General features: G+C 43.4%; 1 protein-coding gene across 4 annotated transcripts in view; it reads right to left on the reverse strand.

Annotated features, from left to right (window-relative positions):
- Positions 1 to 317: 317 nt before the first annotated feature.
- Positions 318 to 22,201, reverse strand: part of ipo8 (importin 8) — a 116,293-nt gene continuing 94,409 nt past the window's right edge. For all 4 annotated transcript variants that reach the window (XM_070900661.1, XM_070900659.1, XM_070900660.1 and 1 more), the window contains 6 exons: positions 21,449 to 21,544; positions 18,152 to 18,372; positions 11,777 to 11,982; positions 6,550 to 6,765; positions 5,272 to 5,388; positions 318 to 1,310 (listed from right to left, as the gene is read on the reverse strand). In XM_070900661.1, the coding sequence (XP_070756762.1) occupies positions 1,213 to 1,310; positions 5,272 to 5,388; positions 6,550 to 6,765; positions 11,777 to 11,982; positions 18,152 to 18,372; positions 21,449 to 21,544 (954 nt within the window). In that variant the 3' untranslated portion in view covers positions 318 to 1,212. The remainder of the gene's footprint in view (positions 1,311 to 5,271; positions 5,389 to 6,549; positions 6,766 to 11,776; positions 11,983 to 18,151; positions 18,373 to 21,448; positions 21,545 to 22,201) is intronic.

Here is a 22,201-nt window from a genome sequence, read left to right on the forward strand (position 1 = left end):
TACTTTCAAATTATTTTATCACCTTGAAAGTTCTCGCCTAAACTATTGTCATTGGTATGGCTTCCTGCACAATCATTCTAGCGGTGATTTCCTTGCTTATGTTGCACGCCTCAGGAACTCTGCTCTCATCTCCTTTACACTGTTGAAAGGCGGAGTAGGCTCATGGGCCCTTTGGACTACTCCTGTTCCTATTTCTTATGTTCGTGATGTGGGGGGCCTTGACCGCTCATTTAGGTTTCTCAATTTAAGCTACAATGAGAAGGCCAAGTTTGCAATCTTGCTGGGCTTCATCAAAACAAAATGCATTCAGACAAAAATGTGCTCAACCAAAGGCTTTATTGAGGCTACCAATAGCTGAGAATGAAAACTCACAAGCTCTCTCAAAGAACCAATGTAAAAGTACAGTAACCGGCCATGACAATTCTTGTTTTACCCAGATGGGAATCGGATACCTTATATAACATAAACAAGAAAATAATCATGTCCCAAAGTCTAAAACTCTCCCGACTGTCATTCAACAGTTAAACATACCGTCAGAAAATTGATACTTTTCGACTGTGCACGGTTATTACAATCTGTCTCCCTTTCAGAAAAAAGGAATCGCGACTGTCCTCCAAGACAGTCTTGTGAATTTCCACGTAATCTTATACGGAGTTGCAATTTATTTCTTCCTAGGCTAACACTGCTATCACAGATCACAGAAACCGACAGGTTTTTACCAAGGATAATATTTTAAATGTTAAAACAGTTACCACACGGAAATTTAAAAATAGCAGAGCTGCGATAAACAGATTTTTTAAATCTCTGGTAAATACTAAAAAAAACATGGTTAAAGTACTTTTCTTTAAAATCATGCTACTTCTTTCCAAACTAAAATCTGAGGCAATCCACGTGCGACAGAAGGCACTATGTATCTGTATTAACCCGTCAAATGCCTGTATATTGGGAACCTGAGAGGTGGTGGTTAACCAAACCTTTCTCCGTAGTGCCTGCGAAGGGGGGAGGGTGGGGGAAGGGCAGATGATTTTCACTCAGTTCGCTTGAGGGAAACAAAAGAAATACCGACAAAACCCTCAAATGATAATCGGGTTACGATCCAGCACTGGAAGGGTTCGACACCAGTCCCGAAGGTCTACCGACAGCTTCAGTAATGATGATGGATGGAAGATTTTTTCATGATCCCCTGAAGTTTAATAAAATGCCATTTGCAATTCAATTGCCCCCTGGAGTTGCTCCAAAATTGAATGTTGTTGGAACTGGTGCAGTCATGTCAAACTTATAGCCACCCTGACCTTCAATTTTCTTGGATTCTAAGAAAACAAAAAGATAATTAAAAATTAAAAACTCAACGTGAAACAGGAAAGGCTTGGATAGTAAAGTTACAGCAGCTGTTGGTCTACCAAAAACCCATTCTGGGAAAATCTCAATGCTTAATGAAATTTAAGAAAGATAACTTCGATGGTATGAGACGTGAATTGGTTAGGGTAGACTGGTGAATGATACCTAAAGGGTTGACGGTGGATCGGCAATGGCAGACATTTAAAGATCACACGGATGAATTTCAACAATTGTACATCCCTGTCTGGCATAAAAATAAAACGGGGAAGGTAGCTCAACCGTGGCTAACAAGGGAAATTAGGGATAGTGTTAAATCCAAGGAAGAGGCATATAAATTGGCAGAAAAAGTAGCAAACCTGAGGACTGAGAGAAATTTAGAACTCAGCAGAGGAGGACAAAGGGTTTAATTAGGAGGGGGAAAATAGAGTATGAATGTAATCTTGCAGGGAACATAAAAACTGACTGCAAAAGCTTCTACAGATATGAAGAGAAAAAGATTAGTAAAGACAGATGTAGGTCCCTTGCAGTCAGAGTCAGGTGAATTTATAATGGGAAACAAACAAATTGAACAAATATTTTGCTTCTGTCGTCACTAAGGAAGACACAAATAACCTTCCTGAAATACTAGGGGACCGAGGGTCTAGCGAGAAGGAGGAACTGAAGGAAATCCTTATTTGTCAGGAAATTGTGTTAGGAAAATTGATGGGATTGAAGGCCGATAAATCCCCCGGGCCTGATAAGTACTCTGGGCTGGAGACTAAGGAAGTGGCCCTAGAAATAGTGGATGCATTGGTGGTCATTTTCCAACATTCGATAGACTCTGGATCAATTCCTATGGATTGGAGGGTAGCTAATGTAACCCCACTTTTTAAAAAAGGAGGGAGAGAAAACAGGGCATTATAGACCGGTTAGCCTAACATCAGTAGTGAGGAAAATGTTGGAATTAATTATTTAAGGCGTAATAGCAGTGCATTTGGAAAGCAGTGACAGGATCGGTCCAAGTCAGCATGGATTTATAAAAGGGAAATCATGCTTAAGAAATCTTCTAGAATTTTGAGGATGTAACTAGTAGAGTGGACAAGGGAGAACCAGTGGATGTGGTGTATTTGGACTTTCAAAAGGGTTTTGACAAGGTCCCATACAAAAGATTAGTGTGCAAAATTAAAGTACATGGTATTGGTAAGGTATTGATGTGGATAGAGAACTGGTTGGCAGACAGGAAGCAAAGAGTAAACGGGTGCTTTTCAGAATGGCAGGCAGTGACTAGTAGTGTACTGCAATGTTCACTGATGGGCCCCCAGCTATTTACAATATACATTAATGATTTGGACAAAGGAATTGAATGTAATATCTCCAAGTTTGCAGATGACAATAGGCTGGGTGGCAGTGTGAGCTGTGAGGAAGATGCTAAGAAGCTGCAGAGTGACTTGGACAGGTTAGGTGAGTGGGCAAATGCATGGTAGATGCAGTATAATGTGGATAAATGTGAGGTTATCCACTTTGGTGGCAAAAACAGGCAGAATATTATCTGAATGGTGATAGATTAGGAAAAGGGGAGGTGGAGGTGCAACGAGACCTAGGTGTCATGGTACATCAGTCATTGAAAGTTGGCATGCAGGTACAGTAGGCGTTGAAGGCGGCAAATGGCATGTTGGCCTTCATAGCAAGAGGATTTGAGTATAGGAGCAGGAAGGTCTTGCTGCAGTTGTACAGGGCTTTGGTGAGGCCACACCTTGAATATTGTGTACAGTTTTGGTCTCCTAATCTGAGGAAGGACATTCTTGCTATTGAGGGAGTGCAGCAAAGGTTCACCAGACTGATTCCCGGGATGGCAGGATTGACATATGAACAAAGACTGGATCGACTAGGCTTATATTCACTGCAATTTAGAAGAATGAGGGGGGATCTCATAGAAACATAAAATTCTGACGGGATTGGACAGGTTAGATTGCAGGAAGAATGTTCCCGATGTTGGGCATGTCCAGAACCAGGGGTCACAGTCTAAGGATAAGGGGTAAGCCATTTAGGACCGAGATGAGGACAGACTTCTTCACTCAGAGAATTGTGAACCTGTGGAATTCTCTACCACAGAAAGTTGTTGAGGCCAGTTCGTGAGATATATTCAGAAGGGAGTTAGATGTGGACCTTGTGGCTAAAGGGATCAAGGGGTATGGGGAGAAAGCAGGAATAGGGTACTGAAGTTGCATGATCAGCCATGATCATATTGAATGGTGGTGCAGGTTCGAAGGGCTGAATGGCCTACTCCTGCTCCTATTTTCTATGTTTCTATGTTTATGTCAGCTTAAATCTTGTTCTTAGATTTCACAGTTTGATTCTTTCTGCTTTTAATGGAATTCTGAAACATGTCTGTGATCTTTTTCACCACCACTGCTTCATTAATGGCAAATCAGTTTGACTCAGCTCAGTCTATAAGTGGTTCTCCTACATTGAATGACAATATAAGCAATTGCCCCTTTGTATTCAGGCAGTTTGATCTTGGATACAAACACTGCATAATCAAAAATACCAGCACAGAATATCTTTTAAAAACTGGTTAATTTAAAGCATTATGGAGACTAATGCCAGATTGCAAAGAAAATTTGCCAATCACTTCGAATAGCATTTTGCACTGAATTATATTAAAAAAAGGCATTCTAATTTAATTTAATTGCTTGGGCTCTTTCTCAAATCCTAATTCTTGAAAATTGAAAGCACATCACATCTTTAAACAAGTTTCATTTAAAAATTTGAAAATAACCAATTTTCTAAGATTGCCAAGGCTACTGGTTTTGGATTTTCGGAGAGGAAAGGGCAGCATCATGAAATGGCACCCCCAAACGCCAGTAAAAATCCCAGGCAATTAAACAGAGTTTGACTTTTAGTGGCCCAGGTGACGCCCTGACTTGACTGGATAGTCAGGGTGCGGCTCCGACACTGAGGATACAATAGGCATTCAGGAGTGAATGCTCATCAACCTGGTGATGTTTTGCATATACAGATATGAGGCACAAAAATACCTTGGGCAGAATTCCAATGGAAAGTACAAGAAATTCAGTGGATTTTAATATTCCCATCTGTCCTTTATTCAGAAAAACTTTAATTTAAACAGTGCAGTGACAAGAAAACTGGTTTAGCATTACAGAAATTTTGCTGCATAATGCATAGCTATATTATTAATTCCACCTGGATACCAGCTCTGCTTTGTAGACCCATACTGCATTGAAGAGCCTGTTCAGATTTTCAAACACACACCTGGCATTTCAGTAACATTGCAATCGTTCCTACAGCAGACTTGAATTGAAATCACGCAACTTCAAATTATTAGACAATGGGATAAGATTTACAAGTGGTACATGAAGTAATTGAGGCGAATAGCATAATGCATTTAAGGGGAACCTAAATAAACACGAGGGAGACAGGAATAGAAGGATATGTTGATGGGGTGAGATGAAGTAAGGTGGGAGGAGAAATAAAAAGAAAATGCTGGAAATCTGTGGAGAGAGAAACCGTTTCAGATCAGCATAGACCAGTTGGACCGAATGGCCTGTTTCTGTGCTGTAAATTCTATGCAAGATTTCCCTTGTGTAAAATCGTAAAGGCATTTATGAAGAAACTATTAACAATTTTGATACATATAGCAGAAAGGACTTCTATTAATTCTGCTCAATTCCAGGAGGTCTTCCAATACGAAGAGACAAGCTTATCAATTTATTAATTTTAATACTGAAATTCTACTGTTGTTCTCAGAGGGTCAATAAGTGCACTCGTGACACCAGCAGATGAAGAGTTTATGTTCACTACAGAAGTGCATGTTTCAAGACTCGCAGTGGGTGGTGAAAGGGAGAGTGAAGTATGCCCAAAATCTAAAAATGTTCACCATTGCCAGTTCCACTTTATAAAAGGAAAATACACAGTCCTGTGCTCGGCACTAACCTTCTGCATTTTTCCTCTGTTCTGTCAGTGTAAAGATCTTCTGCAACTGCTTCTTCTGGTCCTCGCTCAATGGGGCAGTGAGAGCCTGGTACCAGGCAGAATCCATACTCTGTACCCCTGTAACAAAAATAACCCCAGAAACCTTGTCTCAATAACTGCATCTCTCAGTCTGCAATGCATATCATATTGATGTAATGCTAATTGTATCAGTACAGAGATACCCTCCAAGTTTCAAAAAGAGAACTCACAATTATTGGAGCTATTGCAGTTTAAGTTGCTCTTTTCCCTTCCGCTCCCATCTCTCTCACATTTTGATGGAATGCAATTCAGGTTCGTGGTTGTGGCAGAAGTGTGATTTTCTGCAGGACCAGGGAATCGGCTCATTTTACCAATTTAGGACTTTTGCAACCACCGCCACCCCCACCCCCCACTATCCACCATTTTTCTCAATGGCAGGGTGTCCTGATCATAAACGCGCAGTTGAAAGATATGATTGCGATGCTCAAAAGGACTCACTGCTGCCACTCCCTTATCTCCGGGTCCATATGTGCTTGCAGTTCAACAATGAGAATATCTCGATATCGCTGCTGATGGGTGATAATGTACCGAAACACAGCGAGGGAGTTCTGCAGAACACATTTTAGGCTACTTCAGTGCTCAAAACATGTCAGTCATTGCCCCTGAAGACAATCCATGCAGCCCTCGTGTTTTACTTACAGCGTAAAGCCACAGTATTGTGTTGCATTGATTGGAATCATGAACTATAGAAATCATCATTAACTTAGAAGAATGAGGGGACCTTATGAAAACATAAGATTCTGAGGGGGCTCGACAAGGTAGATGCAGAGAGGAGGTTTCCACTCATGGGGGAATCTAGAACTAGGGGGCATAGTTTCAGAATAAGGAGTCCATTTAGAACTGAGATGAGGATGAATTTCTTCTGAGGGTTGTAAATCTGTGGAATTCTCTGCTCCAGAGCTGTGGAGGCTGGGTCATTGAATATATTTAAGGTGGAGATAGACAGATTTTTGATCGATAAAGGAGTCAATGGTTATGGGGAGCAGGCAAGGAAGTGGAGCTGAGCCCAAGATCAGATCAGCCATGATCTTATTAAATGGCAGAGCAGGCTCGAGGGGCCAAATGGCCTACTACTGCTCCTATTTCTTATGATCCATGTTCACTCATCAGCTCTCATTAAACTACATTTAGTTAAATGGTTAAAGGAACGACAAATTCAATATTGGCATTTGGATGTGTGAATCGTCTGAAAACACATACTTAAGAGTGCTGATGTAAAAATTTGATATTCATCAACACTGTCATCTTCATCCAGAGGTGTAGAGAACCCTTCCAGAGCAGTTTCTTCTAACCCATCTTCATCCCAATCATCGTCATCATCATCCTCCTCATCTTCCTGCCCCTGGTGCTGCTCCAGCATCTCCAGGTACTGATGCCCTGTCTCACGAATGTCATCTTCATCACTAGGGATCTCTTCTGAAATTGAAAAGTACATTTTAGAAAAAAACCCTCTACCTTATAAATCTATACCATTCCTTGAATAAAGGCATGGCAGATTAAGGGTTAAGTAAGGGTAAAGAAGCGAGCTCTGTTGATAAAGGCAGTGAGAGTTCAACTGATAAGTCAGCCAGTTTAACCAGGAAGCAGCTGATCTGTACAAATTGGCAAGATTCCAAGGTCAATCCCCAGTCTGTGCTGAGCTATCTGATCTCAGCCAGGATAGTTGGAGGGACACTGCAGTTAGTGTTAGCATCCCTGAATTTTTATTCCTGATCGCTTTTACAGGGACCCCTGCTGGAAGTATGCATGTATGGATATCATGCAAGGACAGGATTGGACTTGGTTGTGATTCCCCCAACCCCGCATGTCCCCAGAGCTGAATGTCCTGCTGAGACTCATCATCATGGATCAAACATGAATGATGGCCATTTGGACAAGGTACTGGGAAGTCAATTGGCACCTGTAGAACTATACACCAGCAGGAGAGAATGGAAAGGGAGAAAAATGGCAAAACAATTGCCAAGAATAAATAGTGTGTAACTAAGCCACAATCACCAGAAAGTTCCAGGTTTGACCCCTGGTTTGTGCTGATTTAACAGATACAACAGATGAGAAGGTAAGAAAAGACCATTAAGCCCATAATGTTCACCCTATCCATTAGATGGTACAATTTTCAACCTCTGGTAATATTTGGAGAGGTAAAGAGAGAGAAAACACTAGCCAATTTCATGAAAAACTCCAGGAAATTCCTCCTCAATTCCATAAAACAAGCAAGGAAGCTTTAAGAGATCATGGTTACCCATGACATAATTCTAGGGGTACTTAACTAACTCACAATTCATCTCCCCACCAATATGTCACAATGTCCTTATTCCTCAAGAACATCTCAAATGACTTTGGAATCAGAATTTTCTGGCACAGATGGAAGCCATTTGGCTCATCACTTGTGCCAACCCTTCTTAAAGGATTGTAGCATACACATATTTACCACATATATTAGTAACCCATTTCACAGTTTAGCAACCTTATCAGTAAATAAATATTTTATGGCATCTAGTCTGATATTTTTCTTATTTTGTTGGGATGCCTTTTAGTCTTACTATCATTATCCATTTCAAATTTGCTAATTCTAATCATTTCAAAATTGTAAAGCCTTCAATCCTATCTTCCCTGAGCCCAGGCTTCTCCAAAATGAAAAACCCTAATGTTCTAAACTTATACTGCAAACCAAGAGATCCAACCTGAAGCATCACGAGTTGCCATCTTTGAGCCTCAATACCCATCACCAGATGTGGGAAGCAAAACTGGACATGATGATCCAAGTGTGGAGTACCAACACCTTATATAACCAGAATTTGTACTTTATTTGCCCAGCAATATTTTCTAGAACTTTGTTTTCCCCATAGCTACTTCACATTGACCATGAATCTTTAGTGACTGGACAATGACTACCCATAAGTCCTTACTTTCTGATTATAACATCCACACCTCCCTGACAATGGAGGAAGCACAAGCTGGAGGGAGATTTAAACATCAGCGTCTCTCCCGACAACGGAGGCAGTGAGAGCCTGGAGCTGTTACAGGTTTGATCAAGACGACAAAATGAGAAAAAAAAAGTAAAATAAAATTATGACGACATGACAAGGATAGAGGATGGTGATTGGTTCTTTCAGATTAATTGAATCATTGGACAGGGAACGAATCTTAAAGACAGCGAATAACTGATTTAATTTGCTTCAATTACTGATTTTCTAATTTTAACTTAATTTATAATTATGGTGTTTATTATTATTTAATTTTGTTTAATTATAATTAATCTTTATTGTACTGATTTTACTATTGTATACTACTTATTGTATTATTTACAATGTAATTTAAATTTTTTTCCACCACCTGTGTCTATCTGTGTGTGCATTTTGGCTGCTGCTTCGGGCCCGAGCCTTTAACGTCTTTTTACACTTCCTTCTCACGCTTTTTCTCTCTTTCCCTCAATGGTCAATATCTAATGTGTTATAAAATTGTTGTGAAGCGCCTTGGGACATTTTACAATGTTAAAGGCGCTATATAAATAAAAGTTATTATATTCCCTACTAGGTAAAGATCACCAGCCTACTGTTCCCAAAGCCCAATTTTTTGCCCTATTTAACCAGCAGGACCATGAGTTACCCATCAATCTTCAGGAACTATCATGGAGCACAATGGTCTAATGAAAATATCGATTATCACCTCACTCCCTTTTGCACCCCTGGAAAACAATCACATTCTGCAGCACTTACCAAATACAAGTCTCAAATGTTACTTCTAAATATTTTCCCTAAATATCTCAGGAGAGTTTGACAAATGGTTTTGGTGAGCCGAGTGCATGTGATAATCAGCCAGGATTCCTGCTTCCAGCTGCTAGCGAGTGATTCTTCCTCGAGAATGTTGGCTGAGCACAGGCGCAGACTTGGCTCCGATTCAATCTGATCAACAGACTGCCCACTCTTGCATGGGGAATAGTTACCCTAACTTACCAGCACATTTTTTTTTAAATCAACAAAACGCTGCTCAGTCTATCACTGTACTCTATAAAAATAAAGTGGGAGAACAGAGTAGAAAGTACTCCCTCTCAACCTTTACTGCCCTGTAATTTCCCTGCAACATCCCCCATGCAAGACAGGCCCATTAGAGTTAATGATTACTCAAATGGTGGTGCCAAGTGTTTTAATTCTAATATTTGGTTACATAACAGCCGGAATTTTCCAGGGGGGTAGCGGGCGTGATCGCAGGTGGGTCGGGTGGGAAACTTGTTATTTTTGGGAGTGGGTCGGGAACCCGCCGTCATCCCACTCCTACCAGGCATGCCTTTACCCCAGGCATGCCGTCAGCGCAGACCCGACCAGTGGAGGCAGGCGACCCAATTTAAATTAGCAGCTAGTTGTCAGACCCTTAAGAGTGGTTTGAACCTTACATTTTAAATTGAACTGAATGGCCACGGGAAACACGCTGCTCAGGAGCCACGTCTGTCAACCTGTGGCGGGAGTTCAGTGGCCATTACTCCAGCTGATTAGTTGACAGCATCAAATGTAGTTTAAAAGCTCCCACCTGGCAGATGTTCACTTTCCTCAGCAGAAGCTGTTGTTGACTGCATTCTCAGCACAGATTCTGCAGGCTGCAGTCTTTCCAACATCTCCATCCAGTGTCACCTCATTGGAAGAACTTCTCTCACCATTGACAGATTGCTTCTGTCATCACTACTTCACCTGTCATCTACTCCATCAGCATGGATGCCCCTTATACTGTCTCATGTTGGTCCTCAGAATTTGACCATGATGAGCCCCAACACCAGCAGCACCAACTTTCTCCGCAAACACCTGATGCTGCACAGGACAGAGGGCATCAGCACCCTAGCACATTGGAAAAAAAAAACTTACATTTATATAGCGCCTTTCATGACTACTGGACATCCCAAAGCGCTTTACAGCCAATGAAGTACTCTTTTCCCCTAAGTGTAATCACTGTTGTAATGTAGGAAATTGCTGCCTGGGATGGCCTCATCATGATCAGATTTACTTAATTTTATGCTGTACACCCATATAGCTGCCACATGATGCGCCAGGTTGGTATCACCCACGGCAACACCTTGAAGCATCCATGCAAAGACCAAGCCATTCCTTTCCCACTCACCATCATTGCTGGAGGCACAGTTATATCTCACCATTCACTGCAACTCACTAAGCCACACACTGGTACACACAAATCTGTCCAACACTGGAAAGTGTTGAAAATAAAGATATTTATGTTTGACAGCACATTAACGGAAACTTTACATAAACATTGGATAAAATATCCAAGTGGTCTCCTTGTGTGTTGTTAGTTGGTATGATTGCACTAAGATGAGGGCGAGTGTGAGAGGTGGCTAGTGAGATGGGAATGTGATAATGTAGATAGAGAGGGATGGGTGGACGTGCAAGGTATGTTGGTGTAAGGATGTGCAGGGGTAGGGTTGGGAAGGCAAAGTGATGAGGATGTGATGAGAGGCACAGCAGGATGAAGGAGAGTGTGGCTTTGTACTCACGTTTCCTGACATCATAAGATCATTGAAACATTTGCGACATCGCACCTAGTCCACCTAACCACATCCATGTTGGTGACCTCCTCTGCAATCTCCAACCAGGCTGTTTTGGTGTCCTGAGGAGCTCTTTTCCACCCATTGGAAGGGAAGAGAACCTCCCTATGTACTCAGAGAACCTGGGTGCCGCCCTCTGTCTCTGTGCAGTCATTATGTGTTTGCAGCACTCCAATGCTGTAGTGCACGGACAGTACTATGCTGCATTGACATTCAAATCCAACGTGGCTATGGCCCCTTTAAAGATTCTGGCTGAAAACGTGACATCGATGACGTCTACAGACCCACGTCATTTAACTGGGCCGGGTAACGCAGAGGCAGGCCTTAATGGGCCCTATCAAGCGAAAGTCATCTTCAGCAGCGGGATGGAACCAGCAGCGGGGTCGCGACCCACCATGGCTACCACCCACACTGAACCAGTCCAGGTAGGCAAAATTCCGGCCAACGTTTCTCAAACTAGTTGTACAAGGGTTGAAAATGACTTTAAATGGGAATGGGGCTGTCACAAATGGCCTCAGCAGTTCTGGCAGTAGGTGAGGGGAAGTGATCAGCCAAGAGCCCCACTCCAGATAGCTATCCAGCAACCCTGGATGGAAAATATACATGCGACTGGTTGGGTAGGTATCGTATTCAGTTTGGTTGCATTCCCGCCACCCACTGCAAACAATGGTTAAATAGCCTGGTGACTCTCACAATAATGGCCAACTGGATAAGGAACCAGGTGGCAACCAATTCATGTGGAACCATAACCCAACAAAGAGTCAACTCCTCGAGGTGGGGAGCAAAGAAAACTGGTGAAGAAATTTGACAAACTATACACACAATCACGGAAGAGTTCATGGTCATTAGAAAAGTAAATGCATAACAAAAAAAAGGTACCATTTTCTTCAACGTCCTCGTTTTCCTCTTCTCCGTTCTCGTTCTGGTCATTGGGAGCTCTGCTTGCATACGCTCGCTTCAGGCCAAGGAAGAGGAGCAGCAACGAAGGCAGAATCTGTGCGGCCACGGCATCCACAGCTTCTGGTCTGTTTTGCATTTCCATTAGTGTGCTCAAACCAATGATACAGACCTTCCGATCATGAAGCCTGTCAATAAAAGTAGAGTAATTATAACCGAGGCATTAAAGTGCAGTCAGAACAATGACCAAATCCAGTGGAATCAGATAATCTTCGGCTCAATTGAATCATTTTCTTTTAAAACATTTAAAAATAATGAAAATAGGTGAAGCAAGCAATGATGAATTCTCTAATGGTATAATCAGTCAAACATTTGATCATCTTTCTTGTTGACGTTATCACTATGACTGCAATTACCAAGGTTTACAGTTCACAACAGGGACAAAACAAATGATAAAATATTGTAAATTCAAGGTAACATTTCCATGCTGATACTAATTTTGCTGCAATATATTTAATTTTTCCCATATCCTTCCATTAAAGTGGACCACAGATCTCTGCCAAATAGATAATCGAGACACCCCATAGAATCATTGAAATTTACAGCACGGAAGGAGGCCATTCCAGCCCATCATAGCCATGCCGGCTGACCAAGAGCTCTCCAGCCTAATCCGACATTCCAGCTCTTGGTCCGTAGCCCTGTAGGTTACGGCACTTCAAATGCATATCCAAGTACTTTTTAAATGCGGAGAGGGTTTCTGCCTCTACCACCCTTTCAGGCAGTGAGTTCCAGAGCCCCAACACCCTCTGGGTGGAAACATTTCTCCTCAAATCCCTGCTAAACCTCCTATCAATTACTTTAAATTTATGCCCCTTGGTTGTTGACCCCCCCGCCGCTAAGGAAAATAGATTCTTCCTATCCACTCTATCTAGGTCCCTCAATTTTACACACCTCAATAAAGGTCTCCCTTCAGCCTCCTCTGTTCCAAAGAAAACAAACCCAGCCTATCCAATCTTTCCTCATAGCTAAAATTCTCCAGTCAAGGCAACATCCTCATAAATCTCTGTACCCTCTCGAGTGCAATCACATCTTTCCTGTAATGCGGTGACCAGAACTACACACAGTACTCTAGCTGTGGCCTAACTAGTGTTTTATACAGTTCAAGCATAACCGCCCTGCTCTTGTATTCTATGCCACAACTAATAAAGGCAAGTATTCTGTATGCCTTCCTTTAACCTCCATATATCTACCTGGCCTGCTACCTTCGGAGACATGTGAACATGCACTCCAAGGTCCCTTTGTTCCTCTATACTTCTCAGTGTCCTACCATTTAATGTGTATTCCCTTGCCTTGTTAGCCCTCCCCAATACATTACCTCTTACTTCTCCGGATTGAATTCCATTTGCCACTGTTCTGCCCAATTCATTGATATCTTCCTGCAGTCATAGCTTTCTTCTTCATGATTAACCCCACAGCCAATTTTTGTATCATCTGCAAATTTCTTAATCATATTCGCTAATTGAAGTCTAAATCATTGATATATACCACAAAAAGCAAGGGACCTAGTACTGAGCCCTGCGGAACCCCACTGGAAACAGCCTTCCAGTCACAAAAGCACCCATCAACCATTATCTTTTGCTTCCTGCCACTGAGCCAATTTTGGATCCAATTTATCACTCTGCCTTGGATCCCATGGGCTTTTACTTTCGTGATCAGTCTGCCAGGTGGGACCTTCTCAAAAGCCTCGTTAAAATCCATATGCACTAGATCAAACGCACTACCCTCATCGACTCTCCTTGTGACCTCAAAAAATTCAATCAAGATAGTCAGACATGCTAAGAGGCTGCAGAGGAACTTGGACAGGTTTGGTGAATGGGCAAATGCATGGCAGATGCAGTATAATGTGGATAAATGAGAGATTATCCACTTTGGTGGCAAAAACAGGAAGGCAGATTATCTGAATGGTGACAGATTAGTAAAAAGGGAGGTGCAACGAGACCTGGGTGTCATGGTACATCAGTAATTGAAGGTAGGCATGCAGGTACAGCAGGCAGTAAAGAAAGCAAATGGTATGCTGGCCTTCATAGCGAGAGGATTTGAGTATAGGAGCAGTGAGGTCTTGCTGCAGTTGTACAGGGCCTTGGTGAGACCACACCTTGAGTATTGTGTGCAGTTTTGATCTCCTAATCTGAGGAAGGACATTCGTGCTACTGAGGGAGTGCAGCGAAGGTTCACCAGACTGATTCCCGGGATGGCAGGACTGACATATGAGGAAAGACTGGATCGGCTAGGCTTATACTCACTGGAATTTAGAAGAATGAGAGGGGATCTCTCACAAAATTCTGATGGGACTGGACAAGTTAGATACAGGAAGAATGTTCCTGATGTTGGGGGAGTCCAGAACCAGGAGACACAGTCTAAGGATTGTAAGGTTCGAAAATCCACAGCCGCATTTTATTGGAACACCCCAAGGACAAGAAAACTTCCATCGGATTGTCTTATACATTTTTAAATGAGCATTTTTTGGCCAAGTAAAATCCTCAGACCAGGCAGGCTGGGAAACGTGTGGGCGGATACAGACAGTGTGGAGTCTGGCTCACAAGTGAGACAGAGGCACTGGCCAATGGGGGAAAAGTGCATTCTGGCAGGCCAATCAGGGATCGAGTTGGGCCTGAAGCAGTGAAATCCTCAACCAATGGGGACTACCCGGCCCAGTTTGAAAATATGACTCACCCCTAATGAATGTGGACCATCATCTACCTAATGGCCCATCAAAGGGGAGGCCTGAACCGATTGACTCCCAGGACTGTTACAATGGACCATCAGACTTTGAGGCACCAATGTGCACTGAAACAATACCACTGTCCTCACACCTACCTGTACCTGTGACATCTTCTGATTAAATATTCAAGCCATCTCCCCGCCCAAACTTACACAATGGACCACCAGCTGAGTTTGAGCGCGAAAAGGCCAGAACTAAATTGGATACAAATATAGGACCTACAGAACCAGCAGAGGGGGAAGGAGTGAGAGTCAGCTTTTGGAGCAGGGGGAGTCAGCTTGTGGGAGTTGAGTTAGTTTTTCACAGGGCCCTCGCTCTGGGGAAGATGTGCTTAACTCCAGCAGCTTTTTGCTTAGGAGCCAACCGAAAGGCAAAGAGAAGAAACCGACGCAACATCGAGGAGGAAAACCGAACTGACCAACAACGTAAAACCCACCCCAGGGGGACCCCGAGCTGAAATAAGTGCCCCCAGAACTCCGGAGTCGATAGGATTGTGAGTATAGCCCAAACCCCCTCAGACTCAATTTAGGATAGGAATTGGTAAGAAGGGTGGAAGTGGGAGGTGTGGTTGTGTGTGTGAGTGGAATGTTTTAACCTCTTATTTTCCCCTTCCCTGTTGCGAGATTGTGCCATTACTACTATTTATGACCTCTTCCTATGCCCTCTATCTTGGTGTTTACTATTCTAAATAAGCAACATTAGCCATTTTGTACTCTTACCCACTGTGTCTGGTGCCTCATTACTCACCCATCCTCATAAATCGCACGTATAGAACCTCAGGGGAGTGTGGATTTGAACCCACACCCCAAGCTCCCCTTACAGGATAAGGAGTAAGCCATATAGGACTAAGATGAGGAGAAACTTTTTCACCCAGAGAGGTGTGACCTGTGGAATTCTCTGCCATAGAAAGTTGTTGAGTTCAGTTCGTTGGACATATTCAAGAGAGTTAGATGTGGCCCTTACGGCTAAAGGAATCAGGGGGGGTATGGAGAGAAGTTGGGGTGGGGTACTGAGGTTGAATGATCAGCCATGATGATATTGAATGGCGGTGTAGGCTCGAAGGGCCTGCTCTTGCACCTATTTTCTATGTTTCTATGACCTTCCCTTAACAAGTCCTTGATTAATCAGAGTCTTTCGAAATGAAGATTTATCCTGTTTTCAGAATTTTCTCCAATAATTTCCCACCAGAGGTTAGGCTGACTGGCCTGTAATTATTCGGTCTATCCCTTTCTCCTTTTTTAAACAAAGGTACAACATTAGCAGTCATCCAGTACCACACCTGTAGTCAGAGAGGATTGGAAAATGATGGTCAGAGCTTCTGCTATTTCCTCTTTTGCTTTTTTTAAACAGCTAGGGATACATTTCATCCAGGCCTGGGTATTTATCCACTTTCAAAGCTGCTAAATCCCTTAATACTTCCTCTGTCACTGTGGTTATTTCATCTAATATTTCACACTCCACCTCGCTGATTGCAATATCTGCATCGCCCCTCTCTTTTGTGAAAACAGATGCAAAATATTCATTAAAAACTATATCCACTTCTTCCGTCTCCACACAGATTACCTTTATGGTCCCTAATTGGCCCTATTCTTTCTTTAGTTATCCTCTTGCTCTTGATGTATTTATAAAACATCTTTGGGTGTTCCTTGATTTTACTTCCCAAAATGTTTTCATGCTCTCTCTCTGCTTTCCTAATTTCCTTTTTAATTTCACCCCTGCACTTCCTATACTCTGCCAGGTTTTCTGCAGTATTGAACCCTCGGTATCCATCATAAGCCTCGCTTTTTTTCTTTACCCTACCCTGTATGCCCCTTGACATCCAGGCGGCTCTCGATTTGTTAGTTCCACCCTTCTTCTTTAAGGGAACTCCTCCTTGAATGCCTTCCACTGCTCGGACATCGATTTATCTTCAAGTAGCTGTTTCCAGTCCACTTTGGCTAAATTAAATCTCAGATTGGTAAAATTGGCTTTCCTTCAATTCGAGAACTTTTATTGCTGGTCCATCTTTGTCCTTTTCCATAACTACCCTAAATCTAACTGAATTATGATCACTAGCACCAAAATGCTCTCCCTTCCACCTGTCCAGCTTCATTCCCTAAAACTAAGTCCAGAACCACCCCCTCCCTTGTTGGGCTTGCTACATTTCTGGCTAAAAAAAAGCCAGCATGTGGTTCTGCCTTTTGCTTTTGATTGGCGTATTTAGATTATCTAGTCAAATTCCCAGCACGTGCAAACTCGCAGTAACCCATTTCAAAAATGGGACACTCAGAAAACAGGCTAGCTGTCCTGACTACCAATGGTCCCCTGACCCAAAGCCCCGGGGGATCGGCGGGAGCCCCATGACCGGGGGATCGGCGGGAGCCCCATGACCGGGGGATCGGCGGGAGCCCCATGACCGGGGGATCGGCGGGAGCCCCATGACCGGGAGCCCAGAGGATCGGCGGGAGCCCCCTGACCAGGAGCCCAGGGGATCGGCGTGAGCCCCATGACCAGGAGATCGGCGTGAGCCCCATGACCAGGAGCCCAGGGGATCGGCGGGAGCCCCATGACCGGGGGATCGGCGGGAGCCCCCTGACCAGGAGCCCAGAGGATCGGCGGGAGCCCCCTGACCAGGAGCCCAGGGGATCGGCGGGAGCCCCCTGACCGGGAGCCCAGGGGATCGGCGGGAGCCCCCTGACCGGGAGCCCAGGGGATCGGCGGGAGCCCCCTGACCGGGAGCCCAGGGGATCGGCGGGAGCCCCCTGACCGGGAGCCCAGGGGATCGGCGGGAGCCCCCTGACCAGGAGCCCAGGGGATCGGCGGGAGCCCCCTGACCAGGAGCCCAAGGGATCGGCGGGAGCCCCCTGACCAGGAGCCCAGGGGATCGGCGGGAGCCCCCTGACCAGGAGCCCAGGGGATCGGCGGGAGCCCCCTGACCAGGAGCCCAGGGGAGTCGGTGGGAGCCCCCTGACCAGGAGCCCAGGGGAGTCGGTGGGAGCCCCCTGACCCAATGTCCAAGCTCCCACAGACTCCATAACCAAAGGAAATAGTCTTTCTCTATTTACCCTAGCAAAACTCTTCTTTATTTTAAAACCTGTACTAAATCATCTCTTAGCCGTCTCTGCTTCAGTGAAAATAGTATCAGTATCTAGAGTCTTTCCTCATAGCAACCATTTCCATACCACAACAATAATCCTGGTGAATCTGCACAGTACACAATCTATAAACAACTTAGGGATTACAGCTAAATCCAATTCTCCTCTAACACGACATCCACACACATTACCAGCAGGATCTTTTCTATAACGAGTGCCGAAAACTGCAGTAACTCTGTGCTCTAACAATGGGCTAACCAAGGTTTTTGTGTAACTACTCTTGTATTCTATGCCACTATTTACAAAACCCAAAACATTGTTGACCTTTTTCATGTCTTTACCTACCTGTGCTACACCGATGAAGCACATTCATCTGGTATATAACCCAAGGTCTCACTTAAAAGACTTGGATCTATATAGCGCCTTTCAGACATCTCAAAGCACTTTACAGCGAGTGAAATACTTTTGGAGTGTAGTCACTGTTGTAATGGAGGAACTTACCCAAGAAAACAATCTGTGTCATTCATCCACTGATTAATAAACTGCGCTGTGATTGACTCTGCACTGTGTGAAAAACGAATGTTTTCCAAGGTATTCACAAGCAGCATGGGACTGTAGTAAAGGGCCGCAATGGCCACCTGAAGACACATGGTCCGCAGTTCACTTGTTTTAACTCCACGCGTTAATCGTTCCAGGACAGCTTCAACAAACAATGGAATACACTAATGAGATGGAGAGAAAAATCGTTAGAATTTTCAGGCTGTACTTTAGCTGCTTAAATTTAAAAAAAAAAAAAAACAATTTCTTCCCCTTCTGTCCTGCATGGACTGTCCAGTAACTTGTGCCCTTTACACGTGAGCTTAGACAGAGTGCTGGCAGGCTATTCAACTGCTTCTCACCCAGCACAATCATGTCCTCAGCCAATATCCATACACACTTTTCAACAGGGTTCACTGAATGGTGATCACGACTTGGCTGCGATACTCGTTGTGGTTGAATAGCACACCAACGCTTGTTGTCTGGGTTAATATATGAAGAACAGCCACTTGAGCAATGTACCTTAGGTCAATTCGTGTCTGTAGAACACCACCACCACCAACTCTCCCAGCAAATGTCAGGACACAAGGGACAGGAGGGCAGAACACTGCTAGGGGGGGGGGGGGGGGGGGGAAATGAGGGGGTTAGGGGGAGGAATGGGAAGAATTAAAAAATAAAATAGCTAAAAATAAATGAAAACGGTTGCTAGAAAAAGCTCAAAGTAAACTTTACAATAATAACTGTTCTTTAAAAGCTGTTAAGTCCAAAAATAAATCATGCATTTCTGTTTTAATTTTTAATAGCAGCAGCAACAAAAAACACATTTCTTTGTAAATCCTTATGCTGTTCCTGCATTTAATCTTGTTGACTACCTGAAAGGGTTAATTCAATTGTGACTTTCAAAAGGGAACTGGATATATACTTGGAAAAAAAAGGAAAAATCTATAGGGCCATGGGAAAAGTGGTACTAATTGGATCGCTCTTTCAAAGAGCAGCCGACAAGCCCAATGGCCTCCTCCTATGCTGTACGATTCTATGACTCCCTCGAGGACTCCATTGAATATTTTCATTCAATGTTACATAATCAGACTGAAAGTGTAATTTATTATAGTGCACACTGCGAATGCTAGACATGTGCCATGTGTGTTGATATGCGCACTGTGACAAAGAATATTGTATTGTAAATCATCACTGGGAACATTTTCTTGAGGGGAAAAACACATTTCTGAGCAGTTAAAAACCATCTCATTTTTTTTTTAAAAAAGAGAGTAAATTTTACATTATTGCCGTTAAATCCAAGAAATAGAGGCTTTAAAAAACTAAGCATGTAGCAACCTTAAGGGAAGCTGTAGTGCATAGCAAGCCAGCACCGGTTAGTACATCAACACAAAAGCAAAATACTGCGGATGCTGGAATCTGGAATAAAAACAGAAAATGCTGGAAATCTCAGCGGGTCAGGCAGCATCTGTGGCGAGAAACAGAGTAAACGTTTCGGGTCGATGACTTTTCGTTCTGACCTGCTGAGATTTCCAGCATTTTCTGTTTTTATATCGGTTACTACACGTCTATCAGAACAGATCATAACCGAGCACAGGGAGGACGATAAAGTATACACTGAAAAAACAGAATGATACATGGTAGTGGATCGCAACTCTGCCTGTGAGTCAACCAAATGCTGAGCTCCCAATACAAGGATGGTTCAGCGGGTAAATGGTGTGACACTTAATACAGACCATAAAGGTCTCCAATTCAATCCTTGGACTGCTGAGAGAGCTCTTGACCAGTTCAGTGCAGGCACCATCAGTCTCCACTCCTGCTGGAAAATGTGTGGGGATGTCATGTTGGAGGAGGATTGGGTTCAGCTGTAATTCCTTTCGCAGTCAGACACTCTGCGGACACTGGCCTTGCACATGACTTGGGTCAGGTACCAGAGGGCTGCAGGCACTCAAGTAATTGCCCCGGTGCCAACATAGAAGTAAAGAGTGAAAGATAAATGACAAGGTAAACAGTGCAGCATTACAGAGTAGTTCATATCTGAAACCATCTGCTTGCAGTTACTGATCCCAGCAGTGCTTGTCACAGAGATTAGAGGGCACTTGCCCAGGTTAATGACATGTACCATTCAGCAGCAAGACTCTCAACTATGTCGGGGATAGTGTGTAGTCCAATGAGACTCAACAGACAAAGTAAGTTTAAAAAAAATACTCTCAGGAATTAAGTGAATTATTATTTCAGTGCATAAATGGGGCCTCATTTCAATAGCGAATGACCGCGGACACAGGTGAGACTTGAGCATTGGTGCAAACTATATTCCAACTGATCGGCTGACATAAAAGTTACAGATCAATGCGCCACAGTTTATGGAATGTCACAAGGAAAAAGTTGCAAGATTTGAGCCTACAAACTGAGGAATAAAAGTGAAGACTTTGACCACATAAATGACATGACTCAAATCCCATCTGCATATCCTGGTGGAGTCACAAGTCTTCTAAACAGGCCCTGCAACTATTCAAAGGCACAACAATTTTGCAGAACACAATGATAAACAGGATAACAGCGCAGGATATGTAGAACACAGAATCACAGCCAAAAGCTACAATTAGGTTGTTAACTCACACCAAATCCAAAACCTAGCCTCGAATCTGATGCAGTTAACAAGCTAATGGTGGTTTCACACAGCACTGGATCCTACATTTACAAGAGAAAATAGGTTAAGCTTGATACAAGCCAGCAGGCAGGACCTATTGTGTTACCGTCAATCTAAGCACATAATACAGGAGTCAGGACATTTGTAAATACATTACGACAGCTGGATCCGACACTGTACAAAACAGAGGTCCTCAGATATTCCGCTGCAAGAAGGGGATTATTTTGGGTATGAGGATACAAATGAACTGCTAAAATTACAATAATTAAAACAAAAACTAAAATGGTTCATTGGTCACTCAGTTGGTCGGGGCTGGAGATTCTACATATTAGCCACAAAATTCTGCTGAACAAACTAATCCAACACTTCCTGGTGAACTGCCCGTTCAGCATGTTACACATAAATATGCTGACCGTGTGCTGAGTAAACCCATGGCTTAATTAATCATCTCTATAATTTATGGGAGGTTCGATTACAGCCAGAAACAGTTGATCAAGCCTCTGCAATACGATGTTCTGGCTGGCCAGTCACAATGTGACCTCCCTGCCTTTGCTGTGGAAATCGAAGTTCGAGATATTATCCCGAGGTACATGCGCCTGGATCCATCGCGTTACCTGGTCTATGCCCTTGCCTTGACACTGAAGGATGATCACCTCGAGCAGCTTTGCAGCATGGCACTCAGCATCTTCTCCTGCATCCCCTGTCAGGACCTGAGAACACATCGCCCAGTTACAGGCTTGCTGAATAAAGGAGCAGAGATTCAACTGGTAACAGCTACATAAGCACACTAAGTAGCTTTCTTTTAAACCTATTAGAGACACGTGACTGTAGGCAGTGACGATACAAGGTGAAGTGTGAGAGACCTTCTGTGAACTGGTTAATTCTACAACCCTTGATATTTAGCGCTTACAGACTGAAAACTGCAGCGCTCTTCTGCAACGGTTTTCCAGTACCACAATTAGCCAGTGATGGAAGCATCAGAGGGAATTGTTTCTCACTAGGTCAGCGGTGAAGACATTTTTATTATGACGTGGGACATTTTTTAAAAAGTAGTTTGAACTTATGAGTAGGAGTGGGAGAAATAGAAAATTGGCAAAAAAAAACAATCTGGGTGGATTACAGAATTGAAGAGAAGAAAAAGGGGGGGGGGGGGGGGTAAACACACTTTTTTTTTTAAAACCCCCTTTCCAATTCTCCCTCCTCTCTAGAAGTCATTGACTTTTTGTTCAGTTCCACATGCAATGGTTCCCTATCCCCATATCCTTACATGTAAGCCTCGACAGCGAGTGCTGGCTGGCTATTCCACTGTGAGAGAAACAGTCCATGCCCACCTCATGTGCATAAATTAGCATTTCTGGCAGGGGTTG

The sequence above is a fragment of the Pristiophorus japonicus genome, chromosome 15, assembly GCF_044704955.1.
Source record: "Pristiophorus japonicus isolate sPriJap1 chromosome 15, sPriJap1.hap1, whole genome shotgun sequence".
Lineage (NCBI taxonomy): Eukaryota > Metazoa > Chordata > Chondrichthyes > Pristiophoridae > Pristiophorus > Pristiophorus japonicus.